This window comes from Montipora foliosa, chromosome 6 (genome assembly GCF_036669935.1).
Source record: "Montipora foliosa isolate CH-2021 chromosome 6, ASM3666993v2, whole genome shotgun sequence".
NCBI lineage: Eukaryota > Metazoa > Cnidaria > Anthozoa > Scleractinia > Acroporidae > Montipora > Montipora foliosa.
In genome coordinates, this window is record NC_090874.1 from 44,644,687 (window position 1) to 44,664,061 (window position 19,375).

At 40.2% G+C, this 19,375-nt stretch overlaps 3 protein-coding genes across 4 annotated transcripts; all 3 read right to left on the reverse strand.

Moving 5' to 3' along the window:
- Nucleotides 1-261: 261 nt before the first annotated feature.
- LOC138009116 (uncharacterized) lies at nucleotides 262-2,722 on the reverse strand. Its single transcript, XM_068856417.1, has 3 exons — nucleotides 2,519-2,722; nucleotides 1,957-2,064; nucleotides 262-1,501 (listed from the first exon to the last, which is right to left on the reverse strand). Exons 1-3 carry the CDS (start codon nucleotides 2,601-2,603, stop codon nucleotides 801-803), a joined length of 894 nt encoding a protein of 297 aa, XP_068712518.1. The 5' UTR covers nucleotides 2,604-2,722; the 3' UTR covers nucleotides 262-800.
- A 2,987-nt stretch (nucleotides 2,723-5,709) lies between these two features.
- LOC138007465 (uncharacterized) lies at nucleotides 5,710-9,407 on the reverse strand. Its single transcript, XM_068854399.1, has 4 exons — nucleotides 8,922-9,407; nucleotides 8,255-8,310; nucleotides 8,011-8,100; nucleotides 5,710-7,059 (listed from the first exon to the last, which is right to left on the reverse strand). The coding sequence occupies exons 1-4, from the start codon at nucleotides 9,137-9,139 to the stop codon at nucleotides 6,725-6,727; spliced, it is 699 nt and encodes a 232-aa protein (XP_068710500.1). The 5' UTR covers nucleotides 9,140-9,407; the 3' UTR covers nucleotides 5,710-6,724.
- Nucleotides 9,408-15,927: 6,520 nt separating this feature from the next.
- LOC138007464 (uncharacterized) lies at nucleotides 15,928-18,823 on the reverse strand. 2 transcript variants are annotated; one of them, XM_068854398.1, is made up of 2 exons: nucleotides 18,211-18,823; nucleotides 15,928-17,802 (listed from the first exon to the last, which is right to left on the reverse strand). In XM_068854398.1, the coding sequence occupies exons 1-2, from the start codon at nucleotides 18,722-18,724 to the stop codon at nucleotides 17,402-17,404; spliced, it is 915 nt and encodes a 304-aa protein (XP_068710499.1). In that variant the 5' UTR covers nucleotides 18,725-18,823; the 3' UTR covers nucleotides 15,928-17,401. The 2 variants fall into 2 exon arrangements, with proteins under 2 accessions (XP_068710499.1, XP_068710498.1); XM_068854397.1 differs by having other exon boundaries at nucleotides 15,931-17,805; nucleotides 18,211-18,819.
- Between the last annotated feature and the right edge of the window lie 552 nt (nucleotides 18,824-19,375).

A 19,375-nucleotide genomic window follows, 5' to 3' on the forward strand; every position in this document is an offset into this window, starting at 1 on the left:
ATGACGTAAGTGTCCCGACGTTTTTGAAGTCAATCACTGTCTTCGCTGGAATTGAAGGAAGCCTCCTGTTGCGCACTGTTGATTTTGCTTTTATGCCCTCACTGAGATTGCGAAGCCTAAGGTAAAAGTTATATCCTTAAAATGTTTGGGCTTCGATAAGTGCTAAATAGCCCGTACGTGGTGACCGGGGGATTATCTAATTTATTGCTTTGGGTAGAATATGTTACTGAAGTAGGTAAAGAAATACATCTTAAGTTATTAGCTTTATTCTCTTTTTATTTCAGTATCATCACACTCCTAGTACACAGCAGTGAAAATCTGTCAATGTACATGAGAGAAGCATTATAATTATCTCAATATTGTGAAACTTTGCTGAGTTGTCTTTTCGTTAACTAACAAGTTTTCTAGTAACTCGTATTGGACGTAAGAGAAATATGTTCTATCTCTATACTGAACGGAATTGTCTTTGAATTTAAATCTTAAAAGTGAGATGAAAAACAGCAACAATATCAACCCTTTTTGCGAGTCCACGACCGTCGCAGTTTACTGAAAGCTGTTATGTTTTCTCCCAAGAAACTTGAGCCAATGGGTTCCAGAAGTCTTTTCAATGTTCAGCATCAAGCATAGTTTGGACAAACGTTATCTAAATAATTTTCACAATGCTATTTTGTGGAAGCGATATCAACGCTTTAGCTCGTCCGTAATTCCCAAAAGGACATAACGAGGAAAGAGGCCTTTTGCGAGGTTCAGAAATCTTGGGAGAAAATTTAATCATTTGCGGGTTAGAGAAATGCTGTATTTCAGTGGTGCACTGGGCGGTTCGCAGCAAGCGCTGCGGCGGTCGCTAAAGCCTGATTGTTTAGCAGTGATTTGGACTTCTTGCAGCAGCCGCAGCCGCAGCAGCCGCAGCAGCACGGGCAACAGTGGTGGCAGCAGTGACAGCAGTGACAACATGGCTCACAGCAGTGGCAGCAACAACAGCATGGCTCACAGCAGTGGCAACAACAGCAACATGGCTCACAGCAGTGGCAGCAATCATGGCAACAATCATGGCAGCAATCATGGCAGCAGCAGTCGTGGCAACAGTCACAGCAGTCATGGCAGCAGTCGCAGCAGTCACAACAGCATTTCTTGCTGGAATTGACCTTTTTAGAGATGCCGTGTTGAGCCACTACTGCGGAAATGGGATTTACAGAACCAGCACCTCGTTGTCCTGGCTTAGGAATTACTTGTCTGGCATCGCCTTTGCCTAGACCGTCTGTGCACTTGCAATTGCATTTCTTCTGGCTATCGGAGTTCGGAATCTCCCTTCTTTGTTTTCTTGAATTATCTTCAGATTTGCATTGGCGCCTGTTTCGTAGACTCTTGCAGTCGCTCCTTTTTCCTGTCTTACGGCATTTTTTATTTTCTTTACAAGAGCTTTGACATGTTTTCTTGACGGCCTTTTTGCTCTCTTCCTGGTCTATCCCACTGCACACGCAAGGGTCTTTTTTCTTTCGTTCTAAAGAGAGAGATACTTTATTAATAAACGATAGAACGTTTTAAGCGTTTGAAAACCTCCGTGATAACCTTGATGCTTGAATTAGATGTCGTGCTGCCTTAAGATTCGTTCTTTTTCTTTCATTAAAAATCAGCAAAACATGTAAGGTTTACTTTAGAATAACTAGAAGCAATCTCGGATTATTGAAATGCATTCGACAGTTGCTAGAAACAATCTTATAGGAATAAAAAATCATGGGGTGCGCGATCGTATCAATGCACTTATGACGTAGTTCAAGATGGCGCTGAAAAGGCAGACGAACGAAAGACGTAACGAAATTTACTAAAGCTCACCCTGTGCTCTCTTCTTGGAAAAACGGTAAGTACAATGTACGTGTGTGTCAACATATTTTTTGGTCTTGTTGAAATGACACTATTACCTAACGAGTAAAGCGTGAATATTCTACCAATACTAACCCTCTTCGGATTCTTGTTTGGTGCCGAGTGATTCTGACTCCTGCTGAATCAACTTATTGCTTTGTTCCTTGTCTACCTCTCCCTTTAAATCTGTATCCTTCAACTGATCTGCAAACACAGTGAGGAACCAACAGCAGTGAAACAATTTGCGAAATGTTTCGATTGTAATATGTCGAGGACCAACTCCTGTTGATACTTTCATCAGCTTGTAAATTTAACAGTTAACTATTTTTGAACTTGACAGTGCAATAGGGCAAATGAAGTGCTTAGTTTATAAAGAATCCAACGAATTGATAAAGGTAACTTTAAGAACGTAAGAAAGATTTGCGAGCGATAGCTCTTCGTCAGAGCCACTAAGACAGCTGTTGACCTTAGCAAACCAGGTTACTTGTTTTCGTTTCTTCACTCATTGCCAAACCGCGCTGTTCATGATCCTGATCTTTCTTTCAATAATTCTATCATTTTGCATTCCTTATTGACGACGTTTTCTCTTGGTTGAAAATTGTTTTTGTCAGCCACAAGTCTAAAATACAGTCCCATGGCATAACGTCACATTTCTTACCATTCGCCTTCTTTATGTATTTTCCGCTCGTCAATGCCAAAATACCGGCTGAAATGCAAAAAAGTGTTATCACTTTTACGCGCATGGTGAAAGGAAAAACAAGATGACTACGACCAAAAAGTCAGGGACGAACGTGCTACGACTGAACTGATAAGGGATATGGGCAGATAAGGAATTATGACATCACGAGCAGGCGATAGTGGGCTGATGGACCGGAGCGGCAAATGTCACTTTGTTACTGGTAAATTGCTTCAGTTCTTGAGCGCTCGTGTAAATCACGTTTCCATTGGTTTACAACAAAGATACCTGATGAATTATTGCAGTGGGCTCTTAACCCTCCAACGTAAAGGTCAGATGATAAGTCGCCGCGCATAAATTTCAATATTACAGATGGCGCAAACAAATTCGGACCGGACACTATCTTTTGCGTTACAAGTTACTCAAGATATTTGCTTATTAGTTTGCTTTCCTCAGGGTTAGCATGATACACAGGATCGATATTAACGAAAAATAGTTTACCGTTCTATTTTTATTACATCTCAAAGTTTTACGAGAGTTCAATTCTGAAAATTAATCACTTACGTTAAAATGATGAGCAGACACTCCCGTTTTATGTTAACTTCTCTTAATCGATTTGATTATAACTTTGCAGTCCATTCTTCAAGTGCCCAGTTTCGTACTCATTCAGGGTGAAAATAAAAAAAACAAATTAACATAAATACGTTATATCGTCAATATGTGATTAACTTAATTAAAGTGCCCCCGTTATCAAAAATATCATTTCTTTTTTTTTTTTTTTAGATTCAGATTTTGAAATTGTGTTTGCTTATCACCTGACTGGCAAAGTTTTGAGCTTTGATTTTTATCCAAAGGCCGTTTACTTTGAGTTTAAGTTTTGAAATTCACGGTCCGCCAATACTGACGTTCAAAACTGACCGATTGGACTTCAGAAGGTTGGATCCAGGGATTTCAGGGCGTGAATGCAGCTTATTATAGATGCAAAACACGAGTTAAAATGTCTAATTTTGCGACGTACACACACATTGCATTCTTAAACTAGTGAGCTTTTGACGTCATTTTCTCCTCGATCCAGCTCTCTCAAGATCTTGAAGTTAGTAATGACGGAAAATTTCAGTTAAAATAAACAGGAGTCTTTTTTAAATCAAGGATTAAAACTTTGGTCGCTTGGTGTTTAGTTAACATAGTTCTGAAATCCAAAGAAAACTAAGAATTGATTTTTTGGTCACAAGGGCACTTAAAAGATAGAAGCAATACAGACGGTCAGGAGCCCATTACTCGGAGCCTCCATCTTCGATATTCACCCTCTGAGTCAATCCTGTCTCGTATCTTTCTATTTTTAGAAGCACCTCGCAGGGGAGCTTTACTGGGTGTTTTCAGAATAGCTGATCATAACAGTCCTATGGTCGGCCATTTATTACGTCACATACGTATGTGACGCATGTGAACCACTTCACGTATGTTCTCAGTCACATACGTCACATACTTCAAAATGTAGTAGTTCTAAAAATAGAAAGATACGGGACAGGGTTGACTCAAGGATACAATACAGATGGAAGCTCCGGGTAATGGGCTCCTGAGATGGTGGATTCCCTGTGTTCGCGACGTTTCCAAGCAAAACGTGAACCGAAGTTAAGAAAAGACAACGACGACGCCAGTAACAACTGTACTAAACACAGATATCATTGGTTAAAGAGGTAAAAATAATCGTGCTCCACTTGCAGAGAGTATTTTAGCACATATTTTTTTCGGTACTCTGCATAACAACGACGCGAAATCACCAAATTGTAAGTTTTGACGACAATGTGAGCTTAGGGAAAGTTCGTTTAATATGACAAGGGGGGGATAAAGATATTGAAACTCGAAGCTTGAAATTTTAGCAGCCCCCCAAGCTAGCGGTTTAATTTTTTAGGAGACTTCCCCCCATCCCTTGGTAGTCGAAAATTTTTCAAAGTAGCCTGCGTAGCAAGCGTTCCTGTTTGACAGAAGAGCTTTGAAACGATTTTCTGCAAACTGGCCGAGCGAAAGTTGAGGCAAGAAACTGAGGGAACGCTTGCAAGAAGACCCCCTATTTTGTTATCGAATCTTTTGCTTTTAATATGAATTACGGAAACGCCATAGCGGCTTCAGCTGACACGTAAATAATATTGAATTTCCCTTGATGGATATTGTCCAAGCAATCCAGATTTTCATGTAAATCACAGGCTGTCATGTCCATAGAATTTACCTTAACCACTTACTTGATCGCGTATTATGCTTTGAAATGGAGAAATCACGATGATACTCGAGAAGCCGGTTCTTCGTTTTAAGTTCTTTTATTTCGCACTCCGCACATCATGACAAACATCTGAAAAATTAAGCTTTTTCCGAATCCTGTTGACAAAACGACCATTACATCTATACAGTTAAAGAGATGGCGCATTGACAGTTTTTTCCTTTTCAATGTAAAACCCGAGACCCGATTCGCTCAGCTTCGACACACGATTCAAAACCTTCCACATCTTCCACCATTGCCTTTGTCACGCTAGAACTTAGGAGAAATATTTTGCTCCAGGATTTGTCACCTGTCAATCATTGTGACTGTGCCGCACCAATCAGAAGCCCCCGTTCGTGGGCGAACGAGTTTTTCAAAAATAGGGGGTCTTCTTCCAAGCGTTCCCTCAGTCTCTTGCCCCAACTTCCGCGCGGCCAATTTGTGGAAAATCGTTTCGAAGCTCTTTTTGGCGAAAAGGAACGCTTGCTACGCAGGCTAATTTCAAAGTTCCCCCTCCTCCTTCAATTCCTTTGCTCCCCTGAAAAAAGATCGCTAGACTGTATTAAATATACTTACCGTTATTGTCTTCATTGGTTTATACTATGACAGACTTGAGATCCAGATTCCCAAACAGAATCACTCTCAGGGTCAGCTGGCTTGTCTCCTGAGGTGGCCTCCTTGTCATTTCTGAGATAGAAATCTCTGTAATCCTCTTCAATTTTTCTGGTTTCTTGCCAGCAGATGGAAGTTGGTGTTCCTTGAGGTACTTGTCATGTGTTGGTTTAAAGTATACAAATTTTCGGAGGCCCCCCTCCTAGCCCAACAATCAGAGCCCTCCTTCGGGTGTCTAAAAATTTTCGGATAAGCCCATCCACCCTTCTTCCTTGTCATATTAAACGAACTTTTCCTTACAAACGTGAACCTTTCATTCTTTATTTTTTCTCCACATCGTACGACGACAACAAGTTGGAATAATTGCTGAAGACTTAAGACAGTCCAAAGTTATATTTTTAGGTGATGTTTTCGTTGACGTCGCTGTAGTAGATCTTAAGGTCCTTGCTGTCGCTGAACAGGGACTGAAAAACACACCGACTACGGACTGCGGACTACGGACTACCTTTTGACGCGTGTTCGCGAAGTCTAGAGCACTGGGTCGTGTACAGGGCTGATGGCGCGAAAATACTAACTACAGACTACGTGTTACGTTTTACGTGCAACTTGTTACGTGCTACGTGCTACGAGCACTGCTGCTTGAAGCAGAAAGATTTCTTAGTTGCCTTAACGCTGAGGTTCATCAAGATTTTCTTTCTGACTGCAATCCACGTCACCCTAATTACCATTTTACTAGAGTAATCAATGATCATTTAATTACTAAAATAATATGTCCCAAACACAACCGAAACCAAATGATCGTTTCCGAAATCTGTCTTAAGCAACATGGCATCACTTGTACCCGTTACTTAACGTTTTGTTGCACACCATGTAACTTAAGACCTCGCAAAAGAGCAAGTTGGTTTCATCAATATTCGTGCAATCGTGTTGATTGGAACGTAATAATGATTGAAACTGCAGTACTCTGTAGTTTCTCGTTACTGATATCATGATATATTCGACGTTTGGGAATATGAATTGCGATGCGAGTCCTCATTTGTAATGATATCTAAGTAGCGAGAAGCGAAGATGAAGGGCCTTAGGCTGGAAAATTCATTGCTTTAACAACCAAACTTCAAAATACATTGGTCCGTTGTGAGTGAAAACTGCCTTGTTCGGTGCAAGTTATCAACCTAAGCTGTACAATGCAACAAGCAGCCAATTGATGTGGGAAGAACACACATTATTAAAATCATTTATTCGTAAAACACTGAAAGGACCCTTTGGTTTCTTTAAAGCTCTCCATAGTCTCAAAGGCCAACTCATTTTAGATGATGTCTCTATTAGTAAACTCTTAATGGTCCATGAAAAAGGGGGAGGCATTCCTGAAAGCTGCAACTGAAAGGGCTATGAAAAACAGCCTCGATAGGGCTCAAGCTTGGATGGAATGGCCCGGCAGACAAGATTGATGACAGCAGACAAGGAGATCTCTTGTAGTGACAGCAATGACAGCAACAAGGACAGCAACAGTGACAACAATGGCAACACGGACAGCAACAGTGATAGTGATGATGATGAACGTGATGGCAACAGGGGCAACCCATTGGGCAGCAACATGGCTCCGCTTGTGGCTTCTCCTCCGGTTTTTCTTCTTTGCCGGGTATTGGACACCAGCAACCTAAAAAAAGGAAGATATGTGGCAAAATAATGGGCCAAAGAATGAAGCATTCTGACATTCGTAACTGTGATGTTTACGGTCAAATAAACACTTGAAACCACTTGTCCGAACACAACAGTATTTACTAAACAGACATGACGACTACAAAATACAAAAAGCCCTAGCTCCTAGAACGCGTGGGTCATTTACATAAATGATTGACAAGTCTCAAAAACACTACAGTAACTTCCGATCTGAGATGGTATAAAGACTTGCATTTCAAATGGGTGGCCCATGTTTGCTGGGAGGTAAACTTACGACTCCCCAAGAGGGTTCTTTTTGTCGCGCCAACTAGAAGATACGAAATGAACTCATGGGTCAAAACCAGAAATTTGCTCAAAGTAGATTTAGAACAGGAGAAGACTGGATTTAGCTGGCTGATTGGCTAGAGCCTTAGCCTGTCTTCTGTTTGTCTCGAATGGCTTACAAGAAATTCAAATTGCTTAGGGTTCCTTCATAGCAGAAGTGCAATGAACAACAATTCAAAGCAAGCGTAACTCGAGTATGAAAAAACTTCAATTGACTGGAGGCCAAAATCCTATGAGTACTTGTAAATCATGGTACGGCCACCCCTCGTGAAGAGACGAAAAGGACACACTGCAATTAACATCGTTAACATCTTTCTTTCTTCTTTTGTGGTAATGGTACTTAAAAGATTCGAAAAATGGAAAGGTCTTCGCTCTTTTTTTCTCCAGTATTGCTATCCACTACAAGTCCATTTCTAAAACGTGACCACCTTTCATCCGCACAATCATGTTAAACCCCTCTATCATGCCATGTTAAACCCCTTTATCTCGTAGGGAATCGATGTTTTACCACATGCAAATATTTTATCTTGGAAAGACTCGTAGAGTTATATCGAAGTCACCGTGTCTAATAATTTCGTGCGCATGCGGACTTCGGTTGACAAACCTTCATCACAATGAGGCTCTTTGTGACAGTCACAACACGGCGGCATGCAACCACCCACACATGGCTGAAAGTGATGACAATAATGGCAACCTGTAAAGAAAAAGAAGCTTTTGTTGAGAGAGAGCTAATACGACCATTTTTTAATTGAAAAACTATTGTAAGAAGCGTTCTAAAGTATGAGAGCATTAAAAGGTCATTCCTTATTTATTTCTGAGGGTGACACGCCACATCGTAGCCTACGTACCACATCTAATCTTTGGTCTCACTTGATCTACACTAAAAGCTGTTGTGCACTCGGGTCTGCAACAGGGAGAAATAGTATGATTTATGTGATTAAAAATTCAAATATCGCACGGGATAGAAATCCTGGACGGAACTATATTGGGGAGTGGTAGCTCAGTTATTGACAAACACAGGTGGCAAGATGGTCATTAAGACATCATTATCCGCAAAACCTTTGATGATGTTATACATAGGTTTGCCACTGCTCTAGAGGATCAGCTTTTTTCAACGATGGCCCTTGGTTTGCACATACTTGCAGCCTGCTATTTTGTCTTCTTCTGACGACAGAGAGGACCATGGTTTATTGTCGATTCTTGCGAAATTGTCTTACACAGCTCCTTGTGCTGGTACAACTTAGGTGTGGTTAGATTCTGGTGTTGAGACGGGATCTCAGGATCTTTGTTTACTGGTCAGCGATCAGTATACCTCACTAAGAGGTATATTCAAGGAAGCTAATGGCTTCTCTTGTTAAAACAAATCTTTTTCTTGTGAATGTTTGAATGGTTCTTCATCTTTTTATATTCGCAATCAAACTATGCTAAACGCCATCGAACAAATCATACATTAAACGTCGCTTCCTCAGTACGAAGAACGTAAATAAGAACAAATAACCGGACTGGTACTCTTACCTCGAAACGCTTCCTCCAGAGATCGACTTGCCCGAGACCTTCCCATTTACCTGTACACCTTTACCTTTGAAATTACCATGTTTCTTTTCTACCTGGTATATCCTACATGAGTGCTTCTCCTTTTCCTGTAGAATTCCTTCCGACAGTACTAGAAAGGCAGCATGGAGTAACACTACACAATACACCACATGCAAGAAGGAAGCAGATTTCATTTCCATCTATATGAATTCCATGTTCTTTGTGAACAGAAATTCATTGAGAATTCTCCATTCGAGACATTTTCTCTATACGAAATGTTTGTTGAAAATTTGGCGACACCCCCATATACATTACAAATCTTACATCACAGCTTCATTCAATATTTGACGCCTCCTTTTTGTCAACGCTTCAAAAAACAGGTTAGAGATATCACAATATCGCAAATGTCATTGGGTGATTTCTTGTTTCATACCAAATAATTTTCAGGTACCAGCAGTCCTACTGTCAAACGGTAATTGCTGTTCTTCTTTATTTTCTGTTTGCTTTATTGAAAAGGAATGGACAAACATTTAATAGTTGCCTTCGACTCTGCTTTATCGATTTAATCGAATTAACGGTAATTACCTTCATTTTGGTGAACACGTTACGAGACCTTCAGTTTTCCTAAAAGAGAGCGTAGAGCTTTGTTGTCTTTCTGATCATATCAGTTTTAATGTATGAATGAGCACTTTATTTAAAATAAAGAAGGGGAAGTATTTATGTTATTATTTATTATGCTTATTCAATCCTCTCGTAGCACTAGACTATATTCCACGAGGAACTAGTAATAATTATACATATGAATATAAACGTCAAAGGCATGAATGCGATAAATAAATTACAGTTCGTATTTAAATGTCACGAAGCTATCCCAACACCATTCGTGTCTCGAAATACAGACAATTAACGCACAAGGAGTTCCCGAAATGCTGCTCCTCGATTAAAGATAAACATCTGCGTTTACCCTGAGATAAGCTTTACCCTTACCTTATTGTAATAGCAAAGTAGCAGGTGACATTCGAAGAAATAGGTAGAATGCTACTAGAAGACCTCGGAATTATTACTACAATAACTTCGTCATCTACATATTAGGCTCGATTGACCTGCCGTTTGGTGTGCCCGCGTTCCTTCGCACACACCACGGATGGATGACTGGTCCAGCAAATTGTATTTTTCACCAATCAGAAAGTCGCCTGCCTGCCAAGTGCAAAATACAATTGGCTGAATAAAAGATACAATTGCGACGGGTACTACGTCATGGACAAACGACGCGGACCAGTGACCCAGCCGTTCGTCGGGAGGATGATGTTGACCGCGGTCCAAAAATGGCTGGAAATCGAGCCCATGTACATATTTGACCCTTGTATTTCAATTATTGGCTAGGTTGTTCAGTAACAAGCACAGCAAATAAGATGGCAGCAACAACAATACTTTACTTAATACACATTTAACACTAAAGACTGAAAAGACGTGCAACGATCTATGCCTTACGTCGGATCAACACAAACAGTGATAAGCATAAACACACCACTGTTCGGACAGGTCAGACAACTTTCACGAAGGTATTCACTTCAAAATGGAACTACGTTCGGCCAAACCAAGCATGATCAAACTAGAAAACAGACGCAGACAGCTGTTGTTGATCCTCGTCAGTGTGCCGCAGCTAAACACAATGAGCCTCAGTGTATACGTCTTCAAAATTTACCAAGCTATGCGTATTATCCTTAGGGCAAATCGCAAGAATTGTACACAATTCATACGATCGAAACTAACGCTGCTATCTTTAAGCAGCAGAAAAGGGTTCATGAGATTACAACTTCTGTACAAAATCATCAACAACATAGACTGCCCACGCCAACTGAAAGGATGCTTAGTCAAACTCTCTGAGCTACATGATCGTAATTCCAGAGATAGCTCGCTAATTGACGGTATGACAGCCAAGTCAACTATGGCCACTGTAGTTTTAAGAGTGCGGCCGACCGTAAATGGAATTTTCTACCAAGAAACATTCGCAATACCCCTACTATAAGGGCTTTTAAGTAAAAATTATTCCATTATTTTTCAATTCTCGATGTAAATTTGCATATCTGTAGTGTCCGTCAGTCTTAATATCTCGATTCGAGAAGTGATCCTCTGTATATTTTTTTTACATATCTTAATACTAGACAATGGTTAACATATATCAAATACAAGGTGTTACAAATGAACCCACTGGGAACTCGTAAAAATCCGAGCCCCAGATGGGATTCGAACCCACGACCCTCCGTGATCTAGTACGGATGCTCTAACCACTGAGCTACTGGAGACTCTATGGTGAGCAAGGGTGAAATGTGGGTATTTGACTCGAGCTGCATCACGCAGCTAGTCAAATAGTCAAATATCAAATATAGTCAAATATATAGTTAGTCAAATATCGCTAGTCAAATATCGACTGACAGCATGGCTCATAACTGCCTCACGCAGTCACACTGAGAGCATCATTGAAATACAGTTGCCTGAATCCCCGTGAACGATGCCGCCAACCAACCACTAAAGTGAGCGAATGTGAGACTCGGATTTTTCCGAGTTCCCAGTGGGTTCATTTGTAACACCTTGTATTTGATATATGTTAACCATTGTCTCACATTCGCTCACTTTGGTGGTTGGTTGGCCGCATCGTTCACGGGGATACAGGCAACTGTATTTCAATGATGCTCTCAGTGTGACTGCGCGAGGCAGTTATGAGCCATGATGTCAGTCGATGTTTGACTCTGTGGCTGCATGATGCAGCTCGAGTCAAATACCCACATTTCACCCTTGCTCACCATAGAGTCTCCAGTAGCTCAGTGGTTAAAGCATCCGTACTAGATCACGGAGGGTCGTGGGTTCGAATCCCATGTGGGGGCTCGGTTTTTTCCGAGTTCCCAGTGGGTTCATTTGTAACACCTTGTATTTGATATATATCTTAATACTTTTTCATCTTTTTTTTTTACCTCTTTATAATATTACTATTTTTACTAATCACCGGTTTATACCAGCAAATCTTTTGACTTTGCTGATCGGTCTTTTCAGTCTAAAATAGATATTGTTATTTACCTTGAACAGATATTCAAAAAGATTGAAAGTACAAAATTTTAGATACTTCCGATTTCCCATTAGAGAACACTAATATTGTTGGCAGGCCTTCCCGAGAACGCCGTGTTCCCAATTATTTTAATTAATTCCTTTTGGGCTAAGACGTTCTTTTTTGTGTTCTCCGTTACAATAGATAACTCCTCTGGGAGTAACTGCTGGAGACAAGTTGATTCTACCCTAACCTCTGAAGAATAGGACCCAATGCATCCAATGATGACTTCACGGACTCCCAGAGCATGCAACTCTTCTAAAAGGACGTTATGATAGACAAAGTTTAAACACTTACGGAATTGCTTAAGTTGATTTTACCCTAATCCGTATCATGTGACGCTAGTATGCACTGTAAGATATACACTTAAGCAGTTGTGGAGGACTTGACAGGTAAAGCAAATTGTCCCATTAGAATTTTAAGTCGGTTTGGATAAAGGTTTTGTGTTTGCCGCGGATTAGTCAAACGTTTGGGTATTTACCATGCAAAGCCTTCTATATACACTCTTAGCAATTTCCACCAGTGACTTGTCGTCTTGATCTAGTGGCGCTACAGCTCCTCCACCAGCCTTAGTGCCCCTATTTCACATGACATGCCACTTTTGTTAATTGGAAAGAAAATGCTTTCTTGATTACAGTGCTCTTTTGGTTTTACCTTTTCACTTCCATAACTTAACCAGTTCTCAAATAGAATGGCCCGATTAAAAAGGACCACTTAGTGGTCCCCTAACAAAGCGACAGGTCAATGTGCGAAATATTTTCTGGTGCTACATACAGTACTTGTAAGAAGCAAAAAGCGATTTCGAAAAAAATAATTTAGCGGCACAGCGAAAAATAGCTCATTTGGTTTAACCTAGAATTTATTAGAACCATGTTCTGTTTTGCCTTACCTAATTTTTGACGACAGATGACATCGCCAGTAAATGCCAAAATGGCCGGTTGATTGGAATTACAAATTTGCATTGAAACGAGTTTCTTCCTCAAAGTTATCTGATAGATTAGCAAAAGAAATTTGGGAATTGTTTTTTTTAATAGTCTTCTTGCAGCAGCCGTTTGCTTTCTACGCCTCTCGTTTGATACTAGAACTTAACCTGATTAGTGAAATAATAACCCGTACAAACAGTTATTTTAAGGAAGGAGAGTTAATGAAAGGTACTCTTGAATTAAATTATGGTCTGTTTAGTGTTAATGTTTTTATTCCGTCAGGTCAGAGGACAAAATACGAACTGACGAAGGAAGGATTGAAGGGAGTTTTTTTCTAACAGTTTTTGGAGTATCATACAAGAGTACTCAGTTTCAAGACCGGTTTTTCTGTTAGTTTTAGTTTAACCCTTTCTTCTAATTCTAGTTGGATTATATGGCTTTAATATAACTCAAACCTTTCGACAACTTTTGAGTAAGTCATTTAATTACTCAGATGGTGGTGATGCCCAAACTCCTCGGCAAAAAACTGCAGGCCAATTTCCTTGACATGTAAAATAACGGAGCATATCTTTTGCAGCCACCTTGAATCTCAAAATATTTTAATCCCTCATCAACACGGAAAGGCCTATACCAACGGAAACCCAACTTATTTCTGTCCTTAATGACTGGTTGTCTTCCTTGGATAAACGAATTAGGACAGATATCCTCGTGATTGACTCAGTGCCTCACCAACGCCTCTCAATGAAGTTCAACTATTTTGCTGTCTTCTTTGGGTTGAGAACTTCCCGCTGAATCGAACTCATTATGTCTTTCGTGCAAAGTCAGCTCTGGCGTCTCCCAGGGTTCTGTCTTAGGTCCCCATTTATTCCTACTTTATAGGTATGACCTTGTATTTAACCTTAATTTTAAAACTGAGGTTTTTGCTAATGATGAGGTCCTTTACTCGGAATTGTAATTTATTCATGATACGAGCTTATTTCATCATGATACCTTATCGTCTTTAGCCAGTGCATGGCAGGTCACCCCTTAAGTTCCCGGCCAGATACTTTGAATGAGTGTTAAATACGTAGCTATGTACGTAGTAGTTTGGGTAGTAGAGGGTGGTTGCTATATCCAAAGGAAGTAAACTATGGAGGTGTATAGTCAGTGGCGACCAATAACTTGTTTGCGGTTTACGTCAGTATACCATGAGGTACTGGTGTCATGTCCTTAAAGCAGTAGACGTCAATAATATTTGCGTAGTAAAAGCCTCCGTAATTTTGTCAGAATTTGTGTACTGCTTTGTTTAATCTGAATTTGTTTATCCCTTTTGCTTGGGTTTGCTGTTCCTTGAAGACCAGAAGGTGAGGGCGTTTCATTCTACTTACAGCACCATTGTCTACAGGTACCCTGGCTGTATCCAAAATGGGGAAGGTTTTGAAGCCAGCCTCCGTGGCCCAATCTATGTCTATTGTAGGCTCCATTGGCAGAAAAATAGAATCCATCTGCCCAACCATACTCCGACCACAATGGATCATGAACTATCGGCAACCATCTGTTATCATACGGCGAACTTTGGAAGAAATATTCATTTCTAATTGGCATATGAGGATAGAAACGTTTTGATGTCGACGAACGAAACTGGAAGGGTCCAGTATTTGTAGTGAATTTCGTTCTTCCTTCTCTTCGTCGACACGCAAAGTTCGTGAATTTCGAGGCAAGATTTCGGTGATAGAACTTTATGTTGTCACCTAGCTCCTTGAGTTCCTTGTCTTCATCCATCTTTTCTGGGTAGGAGCTCGTGTTAGGGAGCAAGGAAGTAAGGGAAATTGTTGATAAGAAAAACCCGAGGAGATTCATTGTTTGCTGATGATTCTGGTAAAATGATTGTTCGTGCCATGAAAAGTAGGAATTATGAGATCATTTAAGTGTTGTATTTCAGATAAACTCCCATACATTTTTGCACGCTGAAGTAGGGGCCAAACACCCGTTACAGTAGGAGAAACAGGTTTTTTTCTTTCATTTGTGACCATTTCTCTCCATAGGTGAACTGAATTCGTTTCACGTACTCCCTGTTCAAAGAGATGAACACTCACACAGTTAAGACAGATCAGGTATTGAACACTTGCTGTTTCCATGGAACTTTTGCACGCTTGAAGAGACTCACAGGTGTTAATGAGACGAATTGAAAAGTTTTTCTTTGGACAATTATCCCATTGTTGAGCCTCCAATTGGTATCTTTGAGTAGCACTTGTGATGTGAATAGTTGTATTTTGACAGGATTCTGTGTAATCTACAAATTTCAGTCCACTACGTGGTTATTTAACTGATCCACGACTCTCAAAATTGCGAGATTTAGAATAAAAGAAGGTTTGAAAGATGACACTTTTGACATCAAACAGAAAAAAAAAAACTGAAAAATATGATTTTTTAAGTGCTATGTCGGGTCTATGTGATGGACTTTTTGAGGAATTAAAAGAGGAGAGGGGAAGCAAAAAAAGTTATCATACAAACATGTTTTTTACTAGTAATCGGAAGGTCTTGGGGTCGGCTTCTGCAAAGAACTAGGATTTTTTCCGAGTTTTCCCGAGTCACCAATAAAAAAATACTATCTCTTCATTTCATCTACGTGAGTTAACAATTTCTATCTCAGTTATCCGTTTCATTAGGGAAAGCACCATTTCGGCAGTTTCGGTCCTAGCAGTATGGCGGGACAATTGTCACCTGGGACAGATTTCCCGAAAGTCCCGATAACTTTTCGGGCCCATAAAGCCATTTGTTAAACTGCCATCCGCTTGTTTTAAAAAGCTGGTCTTTTAGTATGTTTTCAAGATAGCAACAACGAAATGATTGTGAAAATTGATGAGCTGTAAACCTCTCCCTTCTCCAGATGAAGAGGAAATTGTGACACCAGAAAAGTGTCGAGACTTTTGAAAAAGGGCCAGAGAACCTAGTTTAATTAATGGCCGAGCTCCCACGAGTCTCTCAGCGGTAGAGCATTGAACTAGTAATCTGAAGCAAGGGTCGTTGGTTCGACTCCTGCGAAGGCCGAGAACTCGGGCTTTTTCCGAATATCCCCGAGCCCCCATTGAAAAATATCATTATTCAGAAATGTTTTAATATCATTGTATATTACTTACAACAAGCAAACATACACGTAAACATACCATACACAAAATCGAAGCAAGCCATGCAAAATATAAATGTACCGCAGGCGCCCCAAGCTCAGTGTGAGCACGGCCGACAAAAATATAAGGATTTGTATGGGAACCCCGATAAAGAAGATAATTATATGAAAAAAATCTCAATTAAAAAGCCTAACCTTATTGCCATCGTGGGTAGCTTCCTTCCTGTGTGGTTACTTTCCAGATCCGACGCGAATTCAGCCATTTTTCAACTTCGTGGTTGTCAACGGTATAATAAAATCCTAAGGCTGGAGACTAAATTCTCAGGTGCCACTAATTTGAGTTAAATATTCCTGGATGAAATGTTCCCACGCTCACAATTCCACATCACAATCAATTGACAAAGACTGAACTTTCATCTCAACACACCATCAACGCAATAACAGTCCTGAGAAAACAGCTTTCGAAAGGTACGCTTCCACACCAAAGTGGTCACGACCTCCACCGTTGATAACGAACTGAGCCTAACAGGGGTGGCAGACCGTAGTTTTGTCAACCACAAATTTCTTTATTCCCCTGGGTCCAGACATGACTGCATTGACTCAGTCGTGTCGTCCAATCACAGTCACGCCTCCCTCCTGTTGACAAACTTCCATCCTTATATTTTTGCCGGCCATGTTCACACTGAGCTTGGGGCGCCTGTGAACGTACCAACTCAACTCAACAGCATCATGTTCTCGCTACTCCGTTCAGTATTCATGTTTCCGCTGGATTAAATTTCCTTAAGCAAATCGCCAATTGTTTTAAGTTATCGTAAGAATTAAAGTAGCAGTTTGAAAATATCCCCTCCCCTATGCTAATTTCTGATCAGTCTCTACGCAAGTGTAGAAGGCACACAATGACCACAAAACCACTGGGTTTAGTTTACTTTCTTTTTGCTCTTAACGTTGCATTGGTTGATACATCTTTAAGAACATTGTTATTTTCCACGTTTTTTCGAATATTTCAGTACTTGATTAACGTTTAAGCTAATGTTATTTACGAAAATACGTCATACTAGTTAAATATTTCATTAGTCAAAGGATTACGAGTAGACTTCATAGAGAAGCCACTATTGGAACGTTTTCTTAGTCGTATTAAGAATTACCAATTGAGGTAACAGAGATGTAAAGAAAGTCAATTCGTAACCACACACGGCAAAGCAAAAATAGAGATTCTTGGTTGCATGCTATAGATTTTTCTCATTCACAAAAAAATAATCTACTTCAACATAGGATATTTTATAAGTGCTGTCCATTTAGCCATGAAGGCATTTGGCCACTTGATACCAAATCAATAGCTTTTTGCTTTCTTACTTTTATGTTTGTTCGGCGAAGGATTCCCATTTGGTTTCCATAAAAACAAAGTTCCTACAACTCGGTCACCAATTGAATTTTCCTGAACCGGTGTTTGGCATGGCCAGTTGCCATAGCTTGCGTCACAAGGATACCCAGAAGTCGAGGGCCAAGCCACACCAGCAGAATCACCGGCGTTATGCGTAACGTCGAAACGCTTGGATCCCCGTCTAGCAGCTTTCGTTTTTCCTGAATTTATTCTGAGTGGAGCTTTAGGACCACTAGGTTTTCCAAAAAAAGATTGAGGTTTAGCTGGACTTATATCGTTGGACGCTTTTGGTGTACTGCCAACAACATCGTTGAAAGGAAGCCAATGGTTTCCATTGCAACTCCCACAGCCTACTGGTAAATAGAAAATAAATAATAATTAAGTTTAATTTAATATGCACACCTTAGCTTAAAAGGCATTTAAGCTAATCTGTCACTAATTTCTCCCTACCAACTTTTCCCAGACCTAACTGACAATCCCACGCACTCTTTAAGAGTCGCCCAAAGCTAAAGTTAACAGTGCTAAGCAAATTAGCAAAACCATCCTGTGTCATTATGTTCAGTACCAAAGGTGAATTAAGACTTTCAAAAAAATCTTCATTTTACTAACATAAGGTCGATATTTGAACTAATCACCAGATCACCGTTTCATCATAAGGGGATACTTTTCAAACGTTTCGACTCTCAGTGTTTCATCGTCTTGCAGTCTCTACGAGTATGAGGCAAGAAGCTATGACTGACTATACGGATATTACGTACAATTTCCTCCAGGATTGTTACATCCACAACAGCATCCTGGACCTCTATATGGGCACCCAAATCCGTTATGGTTAAATCCAAATGGATGCCCGTGCCCCATCCAACCACGATGGAAATCTGGTCCATACTCTGGATACAGTGGGCCCGGTCTCCATCCCCATGGACTCGAGCAATCAAATGATGCATCGAAAAGCTCCGGGTAGCAATCATCCAGGGACCCAAGAAGGCATCGTCTCCTATTGTTGAACTTTTCTACGATTTTGGTCCGCTGATTCAGATTTTGCTTACTTGGGACTTCAGTTCTTTCCTTCAGGGCATTTTCTTGTGCTTCCTCAAGCTCATCTCCATAGCCACTTTTTTTAGATTCCAGGGTGCCTCGACGCATTCGATTTTGTGCTTGTTGAATCTCAAGAGGCCATTCTTGTTTAGGCCTTGAGTGGTTCTCTGTTTGGTAAACGAATGCGGCTGCCACACCAGCCCAGCATAAAGCAAACTTAAGAACGAAGAACCGCATATCTTTTTCCTGTCTTGGTTGTAAGGAGTTCCTAAAACTGTGTTATGAATCAAGCGTTTTTCTTTTGTTTCACTGAGGTCAGAATTGCAAACGAAATACAAGGAAGCAAATTCCTTAACAATCAGCCACATCCTCATTAACAATGTAAGACGTTGGGAATTTTTCAAGACGTAACCCCACACAGACGCTCTCCTTTCTCTTCAAGTACCTTTTCAATTCACTAATAATCTCTTGAAGCACAACTTCTGTTAACACAAATATTGAATTCAGAAATCGATAACCTGGGCATATTGACAATTTCGTCTTTAAGTTTACAAGCGAAAATTAACAATGAGTTGCTTGTGGTAGTACTATTGTTGCTAAAGTAGAGATTCCAGAGCACATTGCATCTCACAAGAGTGAATTATTTATTCTCTTAACAGATAGCGAGCAAAATTGCCCCTGACTTATTATCAAAGCACAAGTAACCTTTCAGCCCAAGGTATTTAAACTGCATTGCTGTAGGAAGCAATTTAGTTCAATCTAGATACTGATGATAATGTTATGGTGTGTAATTCAATTTTGTTTACTTTTGGTGGTGATGTTACGTAGTCTACTGCTATTTACAGACTTTTTTTATTTTCCTATCTCTGCAACTGCGACAAGAAACAA